The 18,797-nt window shown below is 44.7% G+C and overlaps 2 protein-coding genes and 1 long non-coding RNA gene across 6 annotated transcripts in view; 1 reads left to right on the top strand and 2 right to left on the bottom strand.

Annotated features, from left to right (window-relative positions):
- cnksr2a (connector enhancer of kinase suppressor of Ras 2a) overlaps positions 1 to 18,797 on the top strand; it is an 83,785-nt gene that overhangs the window by 59,145 nt on the left and 5,843 nt on the right. For 2 of the 4 annotated variants that reach the window (XM_023949960.2, XM_023949962.2), the window contains 5 exons: positions 188 to 406; positions 1,068 to 1,209; positions 1,463 to 1,687; positions 2,294 to 2,556; positions 5,156 to 9,088. In XM_023949960.2, the coding sequence (XP_023805728.1) occupies positions 188 to 406; positions 1,068 to 1,209; positions 1,463 to 1,687; positions 2,294 to 2,556; positions 5,156 to 5,434 (1,128 nt within the window). In that variant the 3' untranslated portion in view covers positions 5,435 to 9,088. Of the gene's footprint in view, positions 1 to 187; positions 407 to 1,067; positions 1,210 to 1,462; positions 1,688 to 2,293; positions 2,557 to 5,155; positions 9,089 to 18,797 lie in introns of those variants that run through there. The other 2 variants (XM_023949961.2, XM_078938709.1) reach the window with 2 other exon arrangements.
- LOC144988390 (uncharacterized) lies at positions 11,915 to 14,810 on the bottom strand. Its single transcript, XR_013652303.1, has 4 exons — positions 14,670 to 14,810; positions 13,918 to 14,017; positions 13,692 to 13,788; positions 11,915 to 12,203 (listed from the first exon to the last, which is right to left on the bottom strand). It is a non-coding gene; the product is annotated as an uncharacterized LOC144988390 (long non-coding RNA).
- klhl34 (kelch-like family member 34) lies at positions 15,788 to 18,494 on the bottom strand. Its single transcript, XM_004081201.4, has one exon. The coding sequence runs from the start codon at positions 18,139 to 18,141 to the stop codon at positions 16,246 to 16,248; it is 1,896 nt and encodes a 631-aa protein (XP_004081249.2). The 5' UTR covers positions 18,142 to 18,494; the 3' UTR covers positions 15,788 to 16,245.

Raw genomic sequence — 18,797 nt, 5'->3', positions numbered from 1 at the left:
GCCTCGCGACCATTTCTAATAATGGCTGTGGAGAACCAGAGAAGTTGAAATGCTCTTTAGAGATAAAACGTCTTCGCTCTGCAATGTTAGTTTCTAGACAGACGTTTAATTTCTTGCTGACATGTCACTCTCTCTCTTACAGAATCTTTATGTCTCTCTCTCACCTTGTTTTTCCCTCCTCTGTCAGATGAGCACTTACCTGGAAGGTCGAACCACCCGCCTGTCTTCCACAGAAACGTCTCGTTCTCGCTCTTCCCAGGAAGACTTCCTGTGCGGCGAACCCTCAGCGGTGGCTGCGGAACCGCAGTACCACCCCGGTCCACTTGGGGCCGGTACCACACACAGTGGAAGAAAGCCAGGGGGCAGCAGCAGCAGCGACATGCAGTACAGATGTGACCCTGTGGAGGTGTGTAGTGTCCCCCTCCTGAAAGGAACAGTTGTTTCTGCAGATCAGCGTGTCCCTGGTTGATTCAAACAAAAACGGCTTTTTCAAAGCTCTAAAGTGGATTTTAGGATTCACATCCATGCAGGACAGTTGGTTTGTTCTTCACAGGCGATGAACCCTTTATTTAGAAAAGGTACCGCTTCATGATTTTACTGCTGTAAAATGTTAACTGTGAGGAGTATTTGCATCAAATTCATCACATTGACATTCAACAATCACATAGATGTTATATTTGATTTGGAGTAGACCCTTTGACTTTAATATTATAGCAAACAGCAGTGTAACCACTTATTAAATATTCATTTGAATACAATTGTTTCCAAACCTTTTAACTTTCTTTAATTCTAAAAGAAAATTAAAAAAAACACATAACTTTCAGAAATTCTGGAAGTAACCAACAAATTCTTGTCTCATAATAAAAAACATAATACACTGTTGAGTTTTCCATCCGGGACCTGATTAACGGACTTTAGGAGCTGTTTTCCAGGGCTTTGTTGGGTGCGGGGCTTAGGGGGATTCCCCTGTTTGTTCAGCATTTTTTTACAATTCAGTCAAGATTTTTTAGTTAAACATTTATGCCAAGTTCAGACACGACGTTCTTCAGCTGTGCTTTTTTCTGTAGTACCGCTCCAGTCCTGCAGGCGGCAGCAGTGAGACGGGGTCCCCGGGTCGCTCCTCATCCTCTCAGAGACGTTCCTGGCAGGACCTGATCGAGACCCCGCTAACGGAGTCTGGACTGCATTACCTCCAGACCGGACCGCTGGGTAACAGAAAAAAACAGAAAAAAGACCCTCCCTCAGAATGTCTTGACTGATTATTTTAGTGAGATTAAAGCCCAAACGGGTTTTATTTGAGCTTGGGGGCAGCATCTTCTGTTTCTGTAACATTCTAAAGTTTGAAAGAAGACTCGACCTGTGAGAAGCTGAAATGGTTGGGAGTGTTTCATCTTGAAACCGTCAGTGTGATGGATGTTTTTTTGACAAATCCATCAGTAAGAGCTCCTGTTTTGCCTGGCAGAGGACGCCGTCTTCGCTGAACCCGGTCTCGGAGGCTGCTCCATGACTGCCGGAGCCGTTTACACTCTCCCTCCACAGAGGAGCGCCCCGTTGCCCATGGCAATGCAGAGGCTGATCCCTATGGCAACCCAAGGAGAAAAACCCCGCAGCTTCACGCTGCCACGAGACAGCAATCTACACTTGCTGCTCGCTCTGCCCGCCAAGGAGGGGCGCGCCACACACGGAGGTGAGTCCCGACAAGTTTGGCCGGAGATCAGTTTGTTCAGAAACACCCAAGCATGAAGACTAAAGAGTTGTGGGCGCCGTGCCTCCAGCACTCTGTCAGATAAGAAGTTTATTAGAGACACAATCAGGAAGTCACGTCAATATTTCGCACTAGAACTGGAATCGATGCCAGACATGAAACATTTGGACATTTTCCAAAAACATCTCTCCTCATTTTGAATCATGTGGAAGTCCTGCAGCCTTTAAGCATGTAGACAGCTCTTGACACGCTAACGCAGGGCGTTAGCGTGTCAAGAGCCTCAACCCTGCCTATTTCCAGCTCTCTCTGCACTGCTTGATGCTGACAACCTGAACCAGGCGTGTTCAGTCAATCATGTGGAATTACTGAAGTTAGCTAATCAGCTGGTCCTGAAGGAAAACAGGGTTGAGGCTCCTGAGGACCAGGTTGGCCAGTCCTGCTCTACTGTAACGGGGCAGACCCATGCACTCTGGTTGCCACGGTGACAGTAGAGATCGCTTTTGAGTTTGGTTCCGTAAACTCGTCCGGTTCTTGTGATCAGACGACTTCTGACGGAGGAGGTGGAAGTGATGCTGATGTCATCCTCAGGAACGGATCTGTGTCTGGAGGCTCTGCTACCCGTCTGCACCGTGAGCTCAAACCGGACCTTCTGCTCTCCTGGCGGTGGCTGTGAAGGCGCGTCTTTGGGGGACTTGTTTCGGGCCTGCGAGCAGGGCGGAGTCTGTCCTCTGGGGCGGGGCTCTGAGGCCAAAGGCCAGACGGAGTTTAGGCAGTCGTTCCTGCGACGCGCCGAGGATCCTCAGCTGAACGAGCGTCTGCACCGCCTGCGCATACTGACTTCCACGCTGAAGGTGGGTCCTTCCCGTGCAGACCTTCATGAGAAGCTGAGCTCAGAGAAGTGAAGTGAACTAGAGTCTGGGTGTAGCAGAAGCTCCCGGCTGCAGGAGGTCTTTACGAGTCTCAGAGTTCCTTAAAGAGTTCCTGTATGGAGCTTTTTCTCTTTTATCAGCCCGTCTGGTAAAAGTATTTCTCCCCTTTGTGAAGCCTCCTGAAGGTCACGATTGGAGAACCTGTCAGAAACTCAGAGGAGTCTGGAGTGTCTTCATGCGGTGGTTGCAAACAGACTGACAGATGTTCTCCAGTTTTCAGATGACATCATCAGAACATTTGTGCTGGATGTTCTGCTATGTTCTTGCTTTCTCCTTGAATGCTCCATTTGTGTCCTGAAGTCTTTCTGACTGCTGGTAGTCTGTTGGTAGCTGAGGAGCTCTCCTGGGTTTTCTTCTTTTGGGAGTGATGGATCTCTCTGAGCGTCTTTGCAAACCGTTCAGACTCAGACACTCAGACTTTGCTTCTCATCTGTTCCTGGTTCTCCTCAGAGGACAGTTTGTCTTTTTAGGGTCTTCTGACAACGTCCAGGTTTTTCATATTTTTACTTCAACTGAATGTGACCTGAGCCTGAAAGGGGGCAAATACTTTTTCACAGCGCTGGCCTGTTGTGTCACAATCCTGAATCCTGAACATCCGTGGTAGTTAGAAATAAAATCTCAATTTTACTGAATTCAAAACATTTTGAGGCCATAATCAGAAAGCTCTGAAAGAATCTTAATTTTGTCATAAATCTGTGAATATTTGTCCTGAATAAACGTTTCTGCTGCTCTTTTGTTTGGGGCGGTATCGTCTGAAGATCTTTTTTGTGGGTTAAATCTGGTTCTTCTCAATCAAAGAGGGCGGAGCTTCGTTAGAGAACTTTTTTTTCAGACTTTATTGACAAACAACATAATACAACAACAAAGCTTCGTTAGAGAACTGTTTGCTCACATGACCTGTTTCTCTGTGCATCTCCTGGGCCTGATTCAGGCGTCTGGGCTCTGTGTGGGCGGAGCCAGGCACCTCCTTGGCTGTGGCTGTTGTCTGGAGTGTCCGTTCTGCTTCTGTGTTTGTTGGTGGCGTGTTTCTGTCGGTTTGGCTGCTTGAAAAGGAAGCGCCAGCTTTGGGGAGAGTCTGCATGCCAGCGCTCTACATTAAAGTTGCCCTGCCAGCGTCTGCCGCTCTCCATGCACCGTCGGCTGCTTGGCAACGGGAATCTGCAGCGGTTGCTGTGGAAACGACTAAAGCTTCAGCTCTCCTCTGTATAGACGGCCATCCTCACATTATTCTAACATTTTATCTGCAGTCAAATCCGATGCATTAGATCATTTCCATATCACAGTTATGCATTCTAGGTTTTGCCATTTATTGTCTGGAATGAGGAATTCTCCATCACTAAAACTACCATCAACTCCTTTTAAATGTGTGTTTGTTGTTGGAACATCTGGATGAGACATTTGAGAAGAACAACTTTGTACCAATGACAGCATTTTTGCCTTTCTTGACTCTTCCACAGTTTGTTTGTTGCTCCTCAGCGTGAAGGAGGGTCTAAGGGCAGCTTAGTCTGTTTAGTTTAGCAAACAGCTGTTGTATTTTAGAACTGATTTGATGTTTTAGTACAGTTGAGGAAACTGTCTTGTGATACTGGGCTGCATAAATGAATTGAATTGATTCTCATCCTGCTGGGACTTATAGTGTTGTTGATGTTGAATTTGGGGCAGAAAGTTCAAATCTTCTGGTTTCACCATCAGCCAATCATGGTGCAGCTTTTGACAGCACAGATGTTGGACGTTCTCCTGAACTTTGGTGGTTGCTGCATCTTCTTAGTGTGGAATCTCTGTGATGCTGCTTTTACCGTAGAATTGACCTTTTCCCCCACCGGACTGGAAACTTGGTTTGGTCTGCTTGTCCTCTTGGACCACGTCTTCTGACCCAGGTCAGACCTGGGGATGATCAGCACGTCTTTGTTCTGCAAACCAACAAGGGAGAGATTTCCCCTCGATTGTCATTTAAAAACAGAAAAGGCTTTTTACTGGTTTGGATTTTTTCTCATTGCCCCCCCACACACCCACAGACTGCAGTAGGACTGTCGTCCTTTATTCATTTATGGAATATTGTTTGCTAGTTTTAGTAAAATCTAACGTGAAATGTGATTTTTCTTTTTTTTATCTTTGACTTAATCAATAATCAATAAGTGTGATCAGATAACTTGTGATGTTCATGATGTGGTCACCGGCGCTGACCGCTCACATGCCGCTTTTAGTGCTGAACGTTGGTCAGATAGAGACAGCATGAAGGCCTTTGGTCTAAACGCTACAGCCAGCGCTTTTATGATGGTCGGTTCTCTGACAGTAAACGTCTGAAGGTTCTACACCAGATTTTAAAACACGGAACACTATCTGCAGATAAACGTAGCTGTTTTAATGTTAGTTTTAATGTTCCATGTCTCCTTTTTGAATCAAAATCTCTGAATGAAAAGTTGAAGACTCACCGACCGCTTTGACAAACATGAGTGCAGGTTGATGTGACAAACAAGAGAATAGATTTAGTGGACAACTTCTTTTCTTCTTTGTCTTCCAGCTGCTGCCTTTAGGGGGCGCCATAATGAATCTTCTGCCTCCATCTAACCCTCTCCTCTTCATCCTCCTCCCTCATATCCGCCTCTTTCCTGTATCTCCGACCTCAGCATCATCTTTGTTCCTCCTCTCAAACGTCTCCACCTGCTTCCCTGCATGGATCTCCAGAACATCCATGATCTGTTCCTCTGATGGACTCAATGATCCATCCTGGTCCCAAAGAGAACCTCAGGGTCTTCATCTCTGCTGCCTCCTGCTCTTCCTCCTTTTTCTTTCTGTTTAGATAGTTTTGTAAAATCACTGAATCTAAACCAAGTTACTGACTTTTGTGGACACTTGTTGATGTCTCACTGAATTCACATTTCATGTTCAAACACAGGTAGCTGGAACCTCAGCAGAGATCTCCCCAAACCTCCGTGCATCTCCTGCTTTGTGTGGCATGTTGTCCGTGTGTCTCGTCTGAAAGCGTGTAGCCAACCCTGCTGTGTTTCCTCCCAGGACAGGGAGGGGGAGCTAGCGCTGATCGACAGGCTGCTGGCCGCCCCCCAGCTGTCGTCTGCAGACTTCCAGGAGTGGAAGAAGGCCTATCAGGAGCTGTTCTCTCAGGAGCCGAGCTCGGAGGCCGAGGCGGGGCCGCCCCTCACCCCGTCGCTGTCTCACACGCACTCCTTCATTGAGACGCACGTCTGACTCTAAGAACTAACTGCTGCAGATTCACGCCTCAAGGTTGAGGTCAGAGGAAAGTTTTGCAACTTCAAACGCCTCCTAAGCTTTGAATCACATCTGTTAGCTGGTTGGTTGTGGTGCTCCAGGCGGCTCCAGGCGGCTCCAGGCGGCTCCAGGCGGCTCCAGGCGGCTCCAGGCTGGGGGTTGCCATCATTCTTCAGAATTACAGTTAGCTTGCGCGCTATGTAAATACTCTCCATGGAAAGCCTTTGAAAGAAGCTGTCACAGCATCTTCATCCGTCCTGCTTGTTGTTTACACTGAGTCTCATGCACAGGGCAGTGACGGGGGTCATTTTCCATGAAGCCTTATCCTTAATGATGTAGATATTACTGCACAGTCAGTGTGGTGGCAGACAGAAGCAATGACCTTTTCTTATCTCTGCAGTTTATATTTAGACGTAGAGGCTTTTGTTCATGCTGGTTATTGAACTCTATTCTGTGCGAGGCTGGACCTGAAGCATGTACCCCCCTCCCTGGAAGAAGAGCCATTTCACGGGAAAAATCCACCCAAACTGCTTTAAGAAAGTTTCATTTGTCCTCAGATCCTTTTCTCGTGGAGCTGCTGACCTCTGACCCCATAAAAGCTAAACAGCCCGTTTGAGTCATGGGTTTGATTCCCAGAGGGAAACCAATTGCTCCTTTAATGTCAAAGCTGCCCCTGGTTGTCCTAAAAGTGGGAGTTTGATAAACAAACATGCTGGATCCCAAAGGTCTGATTGGATCTTCAGAAGCTTTTAAAGAATCACCACAGATGGTCAAACAATCAGACTCATTATCATACAAGGTCCTCAAAGGCTTCTTCTGCGTCTGTGAACATCGCTCTCCTCCGGTGACTTTGCTGCTTCAGCGTTGGGGGCAGGACTTCCTGCCTGACGGCTGTTGAATTCTGGCTGCGATTCTCATGGAGGGCCGGTGGTTCTGGTCTGGGACGTGCCGCCGTTCCTTTGTCTGAATTCAACACTTCCAAGTTTAGCTGGCTTTAAGTCAGACAAACGGGAAGATGCGGCGGGAATGTTGTGGTTCCTTCCTTCAGAGACATCAGCTGATCCTTTCCTTCCGTGGGAACATCCTCATGGGTGAATCTCCACCTTGTGTGGATGCAGTTCCCGTCCTGATGCGTGTGAGGACGGACACGCGGAGCCAGCTTTGCTTTACGCGTGCGTCTGTTGTTGGATTAAACAGATGGACTAACGTCACGTTAAGAGTTATGAACGTAACGTTTGGTGTTTATTTCACAGGGACAGTGCACATCCAAAGCTTTGCTGCATGTGCCAGAATGCACCCAAAGCCATGAAGCTGAAGCACAAAGATGAAGGCTTTTAGGCACGTTTTCGCTTAGATCGCACAAACGGAAACGTTTGACATAACTGATGTTTTTCACTTATGGAGACATAAATATGCTGGAATTGTAAAACTCAATTCTTATAACTTTTATCGTGTTAGAAGATCAGTCTGAGCAGTTCCCTCCACTGTTACTGAAAGAAGAGTCAAAGCAAAGCTGATTTTTTCCAGATTAGTCTTCAAAACTCAGCCTTTGACCAACTCCGTTTGGATCATTGTGACCTGGAATCCTCCACAGATCATGTGCTGGGCTTTGATGTTCCACATTGCTGATGGGAACAAAACCCTGAGACTCTGAAATACGTGGATGAAGACTTTTCCAAATGTGTGTAGTACTACTCTGTTGAAGTATTTCATGCAGTCATTGTGTTTTTGTTCCTTTGTTGTGTGTGGAGAATCTGTTCATGTCTGCCTTGGTTTGGTCTCCAGTACTTCCTCCAGTTTCTGAGCCTCAGAAGTCTTTGTGTCAGAATGTCACCATCAACCCCCCTTTGGCTGTAATGGAAGGAGGTTTACTCTGCAGTGTTTCGCCATCAGACTCCTTTCCATCCCAGCCTGGACTCTCAGGGTGGGGGCCGTAATGGGGGGTTATGAAAGCAAAGGTGAATGGCCCACCTGCCCACCCCATTCTGAGGTCCTTCCTCTGTGACACCCGGTTGAGTCAGTGATCACCGTGACAGGCGAGGTTGTTCCGATGGCAGTGAGGTCCTGTTTTAGTCAAACATCTTCTGAGGTTTTTTCCCAGCAGCCACTGCAGGAAGGTTGTCCTGTCATTGTCATGAACTCCCCACAGGATTGCTGAGTCATATTGTTCTGATCAGGTATGCTAAAGGAGAGGTGACCGTGTCATCTCCCGGAAGGAGCTAACGAAAAACGAGGACTGATGAAACTTGGTGGTTTGGATTGTTCTGACCCTTGACAGCACCTTAAAATAAATTCTCTTCTGGCATCTGGTACTTGACCTGAGAGGAATGTTTTTTAGACTTTGGATGCAGTTTGGTTGCCATGTGATGCTGGTTGCTAAGGAAAGAGGACTTGGACGCAGGTCCATCAGCCCCAGACGTCAGAAGGAGTTATAATTTTAACCCCAGTGTGACTCCCAGTTCCCTCTGATGCTCCACGATTTCATCTGTGGGGCATCCTGGGGCAGCTTTGTGCCTCCGCTGCCCAATCCCTGCGAAGCTTTTATTGTGTTCATGTTGTTTATTCAGATTTATCTTCAAGTCATAAAAATGTACCAGCTTGGTAGCCTTTAGGAAAACGATTGTTGGTTTTAGTGGCTTTAGTGCAAAACCTCGTTCTTCTTTAAAAAAAAAATCAGGAAATTCAGATTTATGAAACACAATCAGTAACAAATTAGTGTTTATTTCATGGAGTTTAATGAATCGTAGATGATACGATAATTATTTTACGTTTTCAAAGAAAAGTTTATTTTATGCCCTAGATTTTATTTTCTGTCTCATCAATGTCATAACTCGCCGCGGGTGGATTTTTAGCTTTCTTTACCGCATGTAACATCAACATAGGAAGTTTAAAATGAATGTTTTATTTATATACTGAGATAATGCACAAACTACAGAAGCAATCACCCGTACAAAGGCAGATGAAGCCGGTCTGAATTGCTCTTTTATGCTGCTGCCTGTGATTGATTGTAGTAGAATGTCTTCAATGAAAAAATAAAACGATATTTATTTTCTCGTTTGTGTCTTAATAATCAGATTCTGGAGATTTAAATGGATAGAGTACAAATATGTGTCATCATTTCTTTGGGAAGCCTGTCTTTAAGTAATGATGTAATGAGTAAATCTCAGTATTTATTTATGTGACTCCTACGTTCTGTTAAGGATGGGTCAATAAAGGTTTGAATGAAGTGGTTGTTGTCAAAAGCATTATTTGCTGTGTTACTGCATCATGTTTCATATTTTAACTTCTGACACCAATTTGCTCGGATTACTTATCATTTAGTTTTTTCATTCATCATTCAGGTCTCCATGCCTGTTTTCTGCAGTGTGATTCATGGATTGTCCCTCTGTCCCACTCCCCTCTGGGGCAGCTGGAGGGAATCCAATAGACCTTTTTCACACTTCCGCATTTTTCGACCGGAAATACGTCAATGACGTGTAAAACAACTTCCTGTTAGCGTAGCAGCAGATATGAAGAATGGCAGAGTCGAAGAGTTGCAGTCTCTGTTGCGTTCCAGGCTGTTCGTCTTCCTACCAAAAACAGCCTTACCTTTCATTTCATTATTTTCCTGTGGATCCAAACCTGAAACCCAAATGGATATAGGCGATGCGAAGAGATGAAGGGCATAGTTTTAATGTAAACACAGGTAGCAACCTCTGGTGCCGGCACTTTCGCTCCGGATTGTGGTGCGGCTGCGTCGTTCGTCGCCTGAAGAGTGGTGTTGCCCGGAGTATTTTCCCTTGGAAAAACTTTACTGCTCCTTTGAGAAGCAGTGATGAAAGTCTTCCGGGAATTCCCGGAAATCCGGGTTTTTGAGCAAACCGAACGTACTTTCCGGGAAATAAAGACCTGATCTCTACGGACAAATCGCTTTCCGGATCAAAAAATGGTCTGAAATCAGCTAATTTTAGCTTTATTTTCTATATTTCTCCGCAGATCGCTTCCTCTATGGTCGTGGCCATCTCTCGTCTTCCCGGCCTAATTGACCAATGACGGGACGTTTTAGTTGCTTTCGGATGCGTCGACGGGTCTGATTGGCTCTGTCTGCACCACGTGGTCAGCGTGACTCGCTTCCCTAGAGAGCAAAACTGGCGGACCCACGCTAAATTTTCACAAACACATCTTTAGAGTTTGCGATCAAATTTCTGTTAAAATAATGGCAGGCATCGTCATTATTGAGCGTGGTCACGACCTCAGTTGTGAGAAGACGATAAAAAACAAATTGAAGTGGTCTTGGCTGGAAAAAAAAGATTTTTAAGGTAGTGTAGGTCAAATACTTTTTTGTGTAAAATAATCTCAAAACCACATTTTGAAATAATTTCAATTTTAGTTTTGAGTTTCAGTTTTTATTTTGAATACATTTCTTTATCTAATTTATTTGTATTTCCTAATTACCATGATTTAGTTCAGTATAGTTGACATTAATTATAAGTATTTGATGGTTTGGACCCGCACTCCCTTAAAAAATAATGTTTACAATGTTTAGTTTAGTTTGTATGTTTGTTTTGATATTTCCCAGATTACTTAGTATTGGTGTTAAAGAATTGATGTATTATGTTATAGAATTATAGTTTAAAGCAGATCCCATATTTTGATGTAGTTATAGTTTGAGAAAACAGTGCAAGTGGATGTTGTACATCAGTCATTTCTAAAGCAGAAATAATGTATAAATAACTGAGGTATTTTCATAGAATATCATAGTTACTGGTGTTCTTTTTGCCATTTGGGGCTTTGATGTTACTATATTTTAGCAATTGTATGTTTTGCAGCTTTAAGGAAAAGCGTAGATTGTAGGATTGTGTTACTTTGAGCAATTTTCCAAATTCTTTTTTAGGACCAGCAAGTCCTTAATGGAGAGTCAAACTAGGGGTTTGAATGACAAATCATGATGCTCCAAGTAGTCTTAGTTTCTTGATAAAGAAGTGAATAACTAGTTGCCAGAATGCACCAGAATGCATCTAAGACCACGTATTTTTCCAAAATTTCGCTCTGTGCCCGCCATATCGCTCAAAGAAAAGTTCAGGGATTTTTTCCTTGCCTGACTTTCATCACTGGAGAAGGGAGTCAGAATATGACAGAACCTCAGACGTCAGGCTATGCAGCTATGCTGTGAAGATAGCGACACGGTGGCTAAGCTAAGACAGTAAAGATGGATCAGGACTACGTGACACACCCACCTGCAGGTAAGGTTGTTCATAATGTGTTTGGTTAACGTTAGTCAACTATGTGTACCGTTATTGGATAAATGCATTTCTACCTGAAAAAATTAATATTTATAATAAAAGATGTTCATGCTCTCACCTATTTTAATTACATGTATTTAATCACTTTTGAGCATTTTGTCATTTTGTAATTTCCTTAACAAAAATAAATTAAATGTATTTGTAATTAAATACTTAACATACTTTTCAAAACATGATTACTGTGTTGTGTTGAAAGGTAGCATAAATATATTAAGACTGATTTTTAATTTCTTTATCTTCACATGTGCTCTGGATGAGGCTTTGGATTACATCCATGACTTAGAAGCCAAGTTCCTTTGCTGGAGCCAGGAGACGATGTCATGGCGGACAAAGAGTTCCTCGTTCAAGACCTCCTTACTGACATTGGATCTAAGATCATCATTCCACCTTTTAAGCTTTCAGCTCAATTCAGCAAGGAGGAAAATGAACAAACCCAAGCCATCACCCGCCTCAGAATAATAGTGGAAAGAGTGATCAGTAGGATAAAGTCCTTTCACATCAGGGACTCTCTGTGCCGCTCACACTGATGGGCGGTGTGAATCAGATCTGGCTTAACCGCCGTGTTTTGGCAAATTATCATGGACTTTTTTGTTTTGAAGAGTGAATTAATGTTTGGTATGTAAATAATGTATAATGTTCAAATAGTATGGAAAAAATTTAGTGTTTCCACATATTCTTAAAATCTAATTAAATATAAATGTTATATTCGTAATATTTTTCTGTTGAAATGTGACTGACTACACAAAAAATTAGATGAACAAATAAAACAATTTTGGTCAAAATTGTGCCTCATTTAATTTTTTGGTATGCAAATAACATCAAACATTTACAATAAAAAATAACATTACAGATCATCAACAGTAAGACAGAAGGCTGAACTGATTGTTAAAGACAAGATAAGTGTAATTTAAGGTATGCATTCATGCATTTGCCACAATATATATCCAAGTTCTCTTTCATTCCATCTCAGAAACCCATCCAACACAGCCATGAGAGGTTGGGGCTGCACCTGGCATAATCTGCTTCCAGATGCCATCAGATATGGATCTGGCTGTGGTCCTACACAAGAGAAACACAACACACAAAAGTTAGACATAAACTGTCAACCAGGACAAAACTGAAGTTTTAATCATCGGTTCTGAAGACAAGAGAGAGATGATTTTACCACATCTTCATAATTTTAAACCTTCTCCATGTGTGAGAAACCTGGGCGTACTTTTTGACTCTGAGCTAAATTTTATCCCACACATTAAAAATGTCGTTAAGACAGGATTTTATCATCTCAAAAACATTGCCAGAGTCCGCCCGTTCCTCTCTCTTGCCAGCACAGAGGTACTAATGCATGCTTTTATTTTCAGTCGTTTAGATTATTGTAATGCCCTGCTCTCTGGTTTACCCAAAAAGTCTCTTTCAAACTTACAACTTCTACAGAACTCAGCGGCACGAGTTCTGACGAGGACCAGAGGGCGGGAACACATTACACCGGTTTTGAAATCGCTGCATTGGCTCCCTGTGCGTTTCAGGATTGATTTTAAAGTTCTTTTAATGGTTTATAAATGTTTTTATGGTCTTGGGCCTTCTTATTTAAATGATATTCTTTTAAAATATGAGCCCTCGCGGACCCTGAGGTCTTCCGGTGCTGGCCTCTTAGTTGTTCCCAAGGTGAGGACCAAAACTTATGGTGAGGCTTCGTTCTGCCATTATGGTCCTCGCCTGTGGAACGGCCTGCCGGAGAACCTCAGGGCTGCAGAGACAGTAGAGGTTTTTAAGAAGAGGCTCAAGACTCACCTTTTTAATTTAGCTTTTAGTTGATTTTAACTGCTAATTTATTCTATTAGTTTTAGTATCGGCTATTTTATGTATTTATTTTAATTTTATGCATCTTATTCTCAATTTTATGTATTTTTTTCTTCTTTTTTATGTTTTTAATTTTAGCATCTTATGATTTTAGCCCCAGTGTTTCTTGAGGGGATCTTTTCCTCCAGGGATTGCCGGCTTGGTCAGCGGTTGTTGCTGCAGTTGTTGCCCTTGCTGGGGCGGCTGGGGTCTAATTTTACAGCTTTTGGCTGTGAGGGGGACCCCGGTGTTGTCCCGGTCTGGGTGGGCGCTGTGGCGATGTTCCGGTGGCCGGGCTGGCTCCTGGTATGAAAGGATTCCCAGATACTGTTTCCTCACAGCAGAGCCAAGCCATACTTGTTTGTTTGTTTATTTATTTATTTATTTATTCTTTTACAGTTACATAGTCATATTTCATTGTACGTGGGAGCCATGGGTCATGTGCTTTAATGGAGGGGAGTGGGAAGGGTGAAGGGTGGGTTGGGGTTTTTATTGTAATGTGTGTTTACTGTTTTTAGTGTTAAAGCGCTTCGAGCTGCACAAAGTGCATGAGAAGCGCTATTTTATAAATAAAGTTTGATTTGATTTGATAAGTGCATAACTACATTTCAATTTAATTCATTATATCTGCTGTAACCATAATTTGGTTAGTCATAAGATTAGAAAAAAAACAAACTTAACTTGCTCACAAAGCAACAAAAAGTGAATCACCTGTAAATGCCTTGTACAGTGTGGACCTCAGACCGTCCCTGCCAACTGTTTTGGGCTTTTGCACCACCAGCTCACTAACCGGTTCAGGATGGATTCCCTTATAAGTAAAAGGCAGAAAGCAATTAAAGTCTGTAGTCACTACTTGGGGTGTTTTTATAATAATTTAGAGTTGTTCTGGATACACATCCGTTCTTAAAAAATAATGACAATATGATCACAAACCCACCTGTGCTCTTGGTCTGTGCCATCTTTGCAAGCCACTCGTGCAGGCCGGGGGGGTGGGGGGGTGCAGCAGCCTGCAGACCCAGCTGTGAATAATGTGCGCTCTGGAACAGGATGGCAACTATGTGATTGCAAAATCCTTTAGCAGCCACACAACTGCAGAAGAAAGCTTTCAGGTTGGCACATTCTGCATCCAGTGATATCTAGACACAATAAATTAAATAGGTTGAAATTAAGACATACTTATGTTGCTACATCAATGTAACATGAAACTATAACTGTCAGTAGGTGACCAGATTTGAGTTTGTAAAAAAGAGGAGTGAAGTGAGTTTGTGAGATGTTTCATCGAGAGTAATTGGTGTTCAGAGCTGCATACATGAAGCAAATATAATTACATTTCATCTATGTTCAATGTTATTTTATTATATAAGTATCAAAAGAGAGGACATGTCCAGGAAAAGAGGACTTCTGCTCACCATACTTTCAGAAAAATAATACTAGTAAGTGAAGAAAGTGCCGCAACCGCAGCAAAAAGAATGAAGACGCATTTGGGCAACTTAACAGTTCTTATTTACAGCTTCACCAAATTTTTGGTTGTTATGTTAATCTCATGCCTTTTCACTTAAACATACACACAACATATTCACTGCGATGTGTTATACCTTATATTACAAATTAATAACACCAGGATTTACAGTTGACGTAAACAAAGAGTTACCGGTGATGCGGCTATGGCTAAAGCTAGCTGAAGCTTACCTTGGTAATGGTGGATAAACTCTTCGTGGACGAATTTATATCCCTTGTCCAATTTGTTTCCTTTAGTGGACGAATGCATCTTCACACTCTTCATCACATCGGTGCTGGTGAACTTCGGAACACAACTCAGGCTCTTCGAAAACACTCTAGGCTCTGCCATTCCTCCGCAAGCGAAGCACAAACCGGAACTAGGTTTACACGTTGATGACGTACTTCCGGTTTTTGCGAAAAAGGTCTGTTGGCTTGTCTCTGCTCCTGCTTCTACCCCTGGCTGTGGACACCCCCCCCCCCCCCCCCCCCCGGCTCGTCTCGCACCCCCGGCCGTCCCCCAACTCCATCTGGATAAAGATCATTTGCTGGACTTTAAACATGTAGTTGTAGAGTTAGATAAGTAGATAAGTTAATTCTTCTCTATGAGTTCTGGTAAATCGCCTGTCTGTCCTGGGGGAGGATCCCTCCTTCATGTGAACCCCCCTGAGGTTTCTATGTTTTTTCCAAAATCCGTTTTTTTTAGGAGTTTTTCCTCACAGAGGAGGGTCTAAAGACAGGGATGCTGGTTTAGTTTAGTTAGTTCAGTCATTACATATTGATTCCTGTGACTATGTTCTTTATGGTTTTATGTTTTCTATACAATTACTGGTATGAAGCTCATTGATGTTGCTATAGAAATAAAAAATGAATTGAATTGAATTACGGCAGATTAATGGATTAAAGGTTTTCACAATAAAAGCATCAGCATTTATGACGTTTCTCAACCTATGGCTTCCGTTTTACTTCATTGTTCAAATAATTTATGAAGTCCATGAGATCACTTGATCTGAACTCATCACCACTTTGTCACAACTTCCTATTGTACTTAGAAAGTCAGGATTAAATTTTCAAAAATATTCTAGAGAAAGGTTTTAAAGTGTTTCAGGCTGATCCAGAAACTCTGATGTTAGAAAGTGGAAAGATTCTTAACGTTTATCTGCCGTTCTTTCACATATTTATCTTGATCGTGAGTGGGGGGTGGGGTGGGATTAACAATCCTGAAAGAAGCCACGAGCAGTAACCAGTCAAAGTTCGCCATGTTATCTCAGAAAAGTTCAGAATCAAAAAATCAAATTTAATCTGGTACAAACAGTTCAGTGTGTTTTTATTGTGTAACAGAGTCATTAAAAATGTCACACTTGTTAAATTCTGGCAGCTGTTCTTACTCCACGCAAAAATCTTCAACTCACTTTTTCCTTCTTCAGGGTTGCACTGCTATTATTGTCTCCTAATAATACAAAACGGACATTATTTCTCACCTTTTTGGTTCCCGTCTACGCTTTCCTCAGTCTGTTTGCATTCACACTGTAATGAGTCACACCAGAGTTCGCTTGCAAGTGAACTGAGGCCATGGATGTCCGGCAGATCTTGTTTGGCCGGCACCACAGCTTAGAGGATCCACCAGAGCTGAACAAAGTGGATTATCAGAAGAAACAGCACTTGGATCAGAAAAGGACACTCGAGAAAGAGGGTCTTTGTTTCAATGAGAACAGACGAGATGTTATCAGACATTTCGAAAAACGCTGCAAGTGTCCGTTCCTGTGCCTTAGTCTGGAAGAGCCAGGCGTGTGCATTCAGTCCCAGTGAGAGATCTTGGGAGCTGGCAGATTTCTCTCCAGTGATCTTTCTTCGTATCATACTCCAGCACGCTCTTCACCGTCTCCTCCTGTCCATCCTTCCACCTTCTCCCACCAAATAAAAGTAGATTCCCGGAGGCTGTGGAGGTCATCCCATAGTCAAAGGACCCAAAGAGCAGTGGCTTAAGGCGTGTCCAGAGGTCCGCCTGCGGATCGTAGCGTTCAATATCACAGAAAGGTTCATACATGCCCAGCAGGGCGTAGATGAAGCCACGGGCGGCTGCTAAGCGATGGCAGAACCTGCCGATGGACATGGACGCCTTCTTTTCCCAGACTCTGTCTTTGAGGTTCCAGCTCAGGACATCTCGGGTTATTTCCCTGTTGTCATGGAGACTGGTGTGATGGCCGCCTTGGTTACCAGGGTGGCCACCTGACACATAGAGGTTGTTGTCAAGTGTAGCGGAGGCGTGGCCATAAAGGGGGCGTGGCAGAGTGACACCTCTCCTCCATTTTCCTGCTCTCATGTCATAGAACTCCACAGAGGCGACGGCTGCGTCTGTGTTGGTGCTCGGCAGAGACTGGCGCCCCCCAATGGCATAGATGGTGTGCTGCAGGAGGCAGCAGGTGAACTGAGCCCGCCTCTCCAACATAGACTCCACCTTCTCCCAGCTGCCAAAGCGAGAGTCAAACCTCCACACTCGGTTCGAGGTTTCCATGGTAACAGAGGTCTTTGCTCCCTCCTCCCCAACTTTCACCTCATCTCCTCCGAGCACAAACAGAAACCCCCCCAAGGAGCAAACGCAGAAACTTTTCAGCCTCAGAGGGAGAACACAACTTGTAGGAGAACACTTCCTGCTCCTCGGATCAAACGCCCACACCTGCTGCTCTGGCCAATTAACACTGGCCCCGCCTCCCACTAGAACCACCCGATTGGGCGATTCTCTGAGAGTGGACTGTCTGCTCTGTGCGATTGGCTGAGCTGATCCCATGCCGTGGTACTCCAGGATTCGGGTCAGCTGGCCTCGGATCAAGGGTGTGGCCATGGCTTTGTGGGCACAACTAAGTTTCATCAGATCCTCAGGGGCGACCAATCCAAACCGCAGACGACTCAGCAGAAAATTTGACTTCAGGAGTGGGAGGGGTCCGTTTTCCTCCAACCATGAAAGAGTCAGCTTTACGAGGTCAAGCTCTTTGACACCAGGGACGTCATCGGCGTCCAGCACCGCCGTCAGGGACTGGATGTTCAAACTCAGGAGATCATCCCTATTTTCCTGCAACAGGTCCTTCATCTCCATGGCAATGGTCTGATTGGCAGTCTCCAAAATGTTTAAGAGGGCGTGGCATTCCGCCAGATTAGCATAGCAGCAGCAGTTCTCAGCATTCAAACTCTCCATCATGAACCGCTCACACACCGACAAAGCCGTTTCCACCTGGAGGTACCTGGCTGTTTTCAGAACCACAGGAAGTGTGGAGGCAGACAGACTGAGCCAACCCGAGTACAGGAAGTCCAGAATAGTCTCCAGGCCCTGAGGCGTCAGTGCCGGGAGGCGAATGGAGCCTGCTGAGCTCTCTGCAGTCCCCTCGCCAAACATGGCCCAGAAATAGTCGCTGGAGCTGGCTAAAAGAGCGCGATGACACGGGAAAGAAACGCCGCCAGCCTCCAAGATAACATCACACATCTTCTTTTGAGAGCGCAGCCGCTGGAAACCAGCAAAGAGTCTGGTTCTGTGAGAGGAGCTGTAGAGCAACGAGTAGCTATCCATCCAGAAGATGAGGCCCAACCTGCAGAAAGAGAAGCAGAGCCTGTGTCCTCCTGCAGCGTCGCTCATCTGTGTTTTTGTTGTCCTGTCTCCAGTGGCTGGCATGTGACACCATGATAAGTAGGTGTATAACACCACCCTCACCGCCCCCCAGCCCTGAAAGCCTCAAAGTCTGGGGCAGCAGCTCTGACCTCTGTGTTCGTCTGCTGTTAATGGCGGGGTCAACCAAAGCCCCGTTCAGCCAGATCAGCAGGTAGACGACACACCGGGGGGCTGATGCTGAGCCCAGCCCCACCAGTCTGTCTGCAGCCACATTCCAGGCACCCCTCATCGCCATGGCAACAGGAAGGAAAACACAGCTTTGGATTTGGGATGTGGCCGAGAAGCTGCCAGAAATGTGGGAAGTATGTTAAGAAGCCTGTTGGTGCTCTCTGCGCCCTTGGGGAGACATCTCACCTCACTGTGACCTGCAGGCTGATGTCACTCATATTTTTAAACAGCCACAGCAGAGCATGATGGGAAGAAGACGCGGCGAGGTGTTACGCCACAACCTCTGCAGCATATGTGTGAAAATATCTGAGTGGCGCTAAAGAGCAGCAAGGAGCATCAGTTCACAGCCGGGGAGTCTGCACAACGGTCGCCTCCCAGGGTCACATGGTCTTTCCAGCTGACCCCCCAGCTTTGTTCCTCTCCCAGCCTGACCTGTGCCGGCTAAACTTAGCTGCAGCTGCTGCGTTGGGGTGCAGCAGCACATGTGTTGA

This window comes from Oryzias latipes, chromosome 20 (assembly GCF_053564925.1).
Source record: "Oryzias latipes strain Hd-rR chromosome 20, Olatipes_Hd-rR_3.1".
In the NCBI taxonomy this organism is placed as follows: domain Eukaryota; kingdom Metazoa; phylum Chordata; class Actinopteri; order Beloniformes; family Adrianichthyidae; genus Oryzias; species Oryzias latipes.
This window is presented reverse-complemented; position numbering and strand designations above follow the sequence as displayed.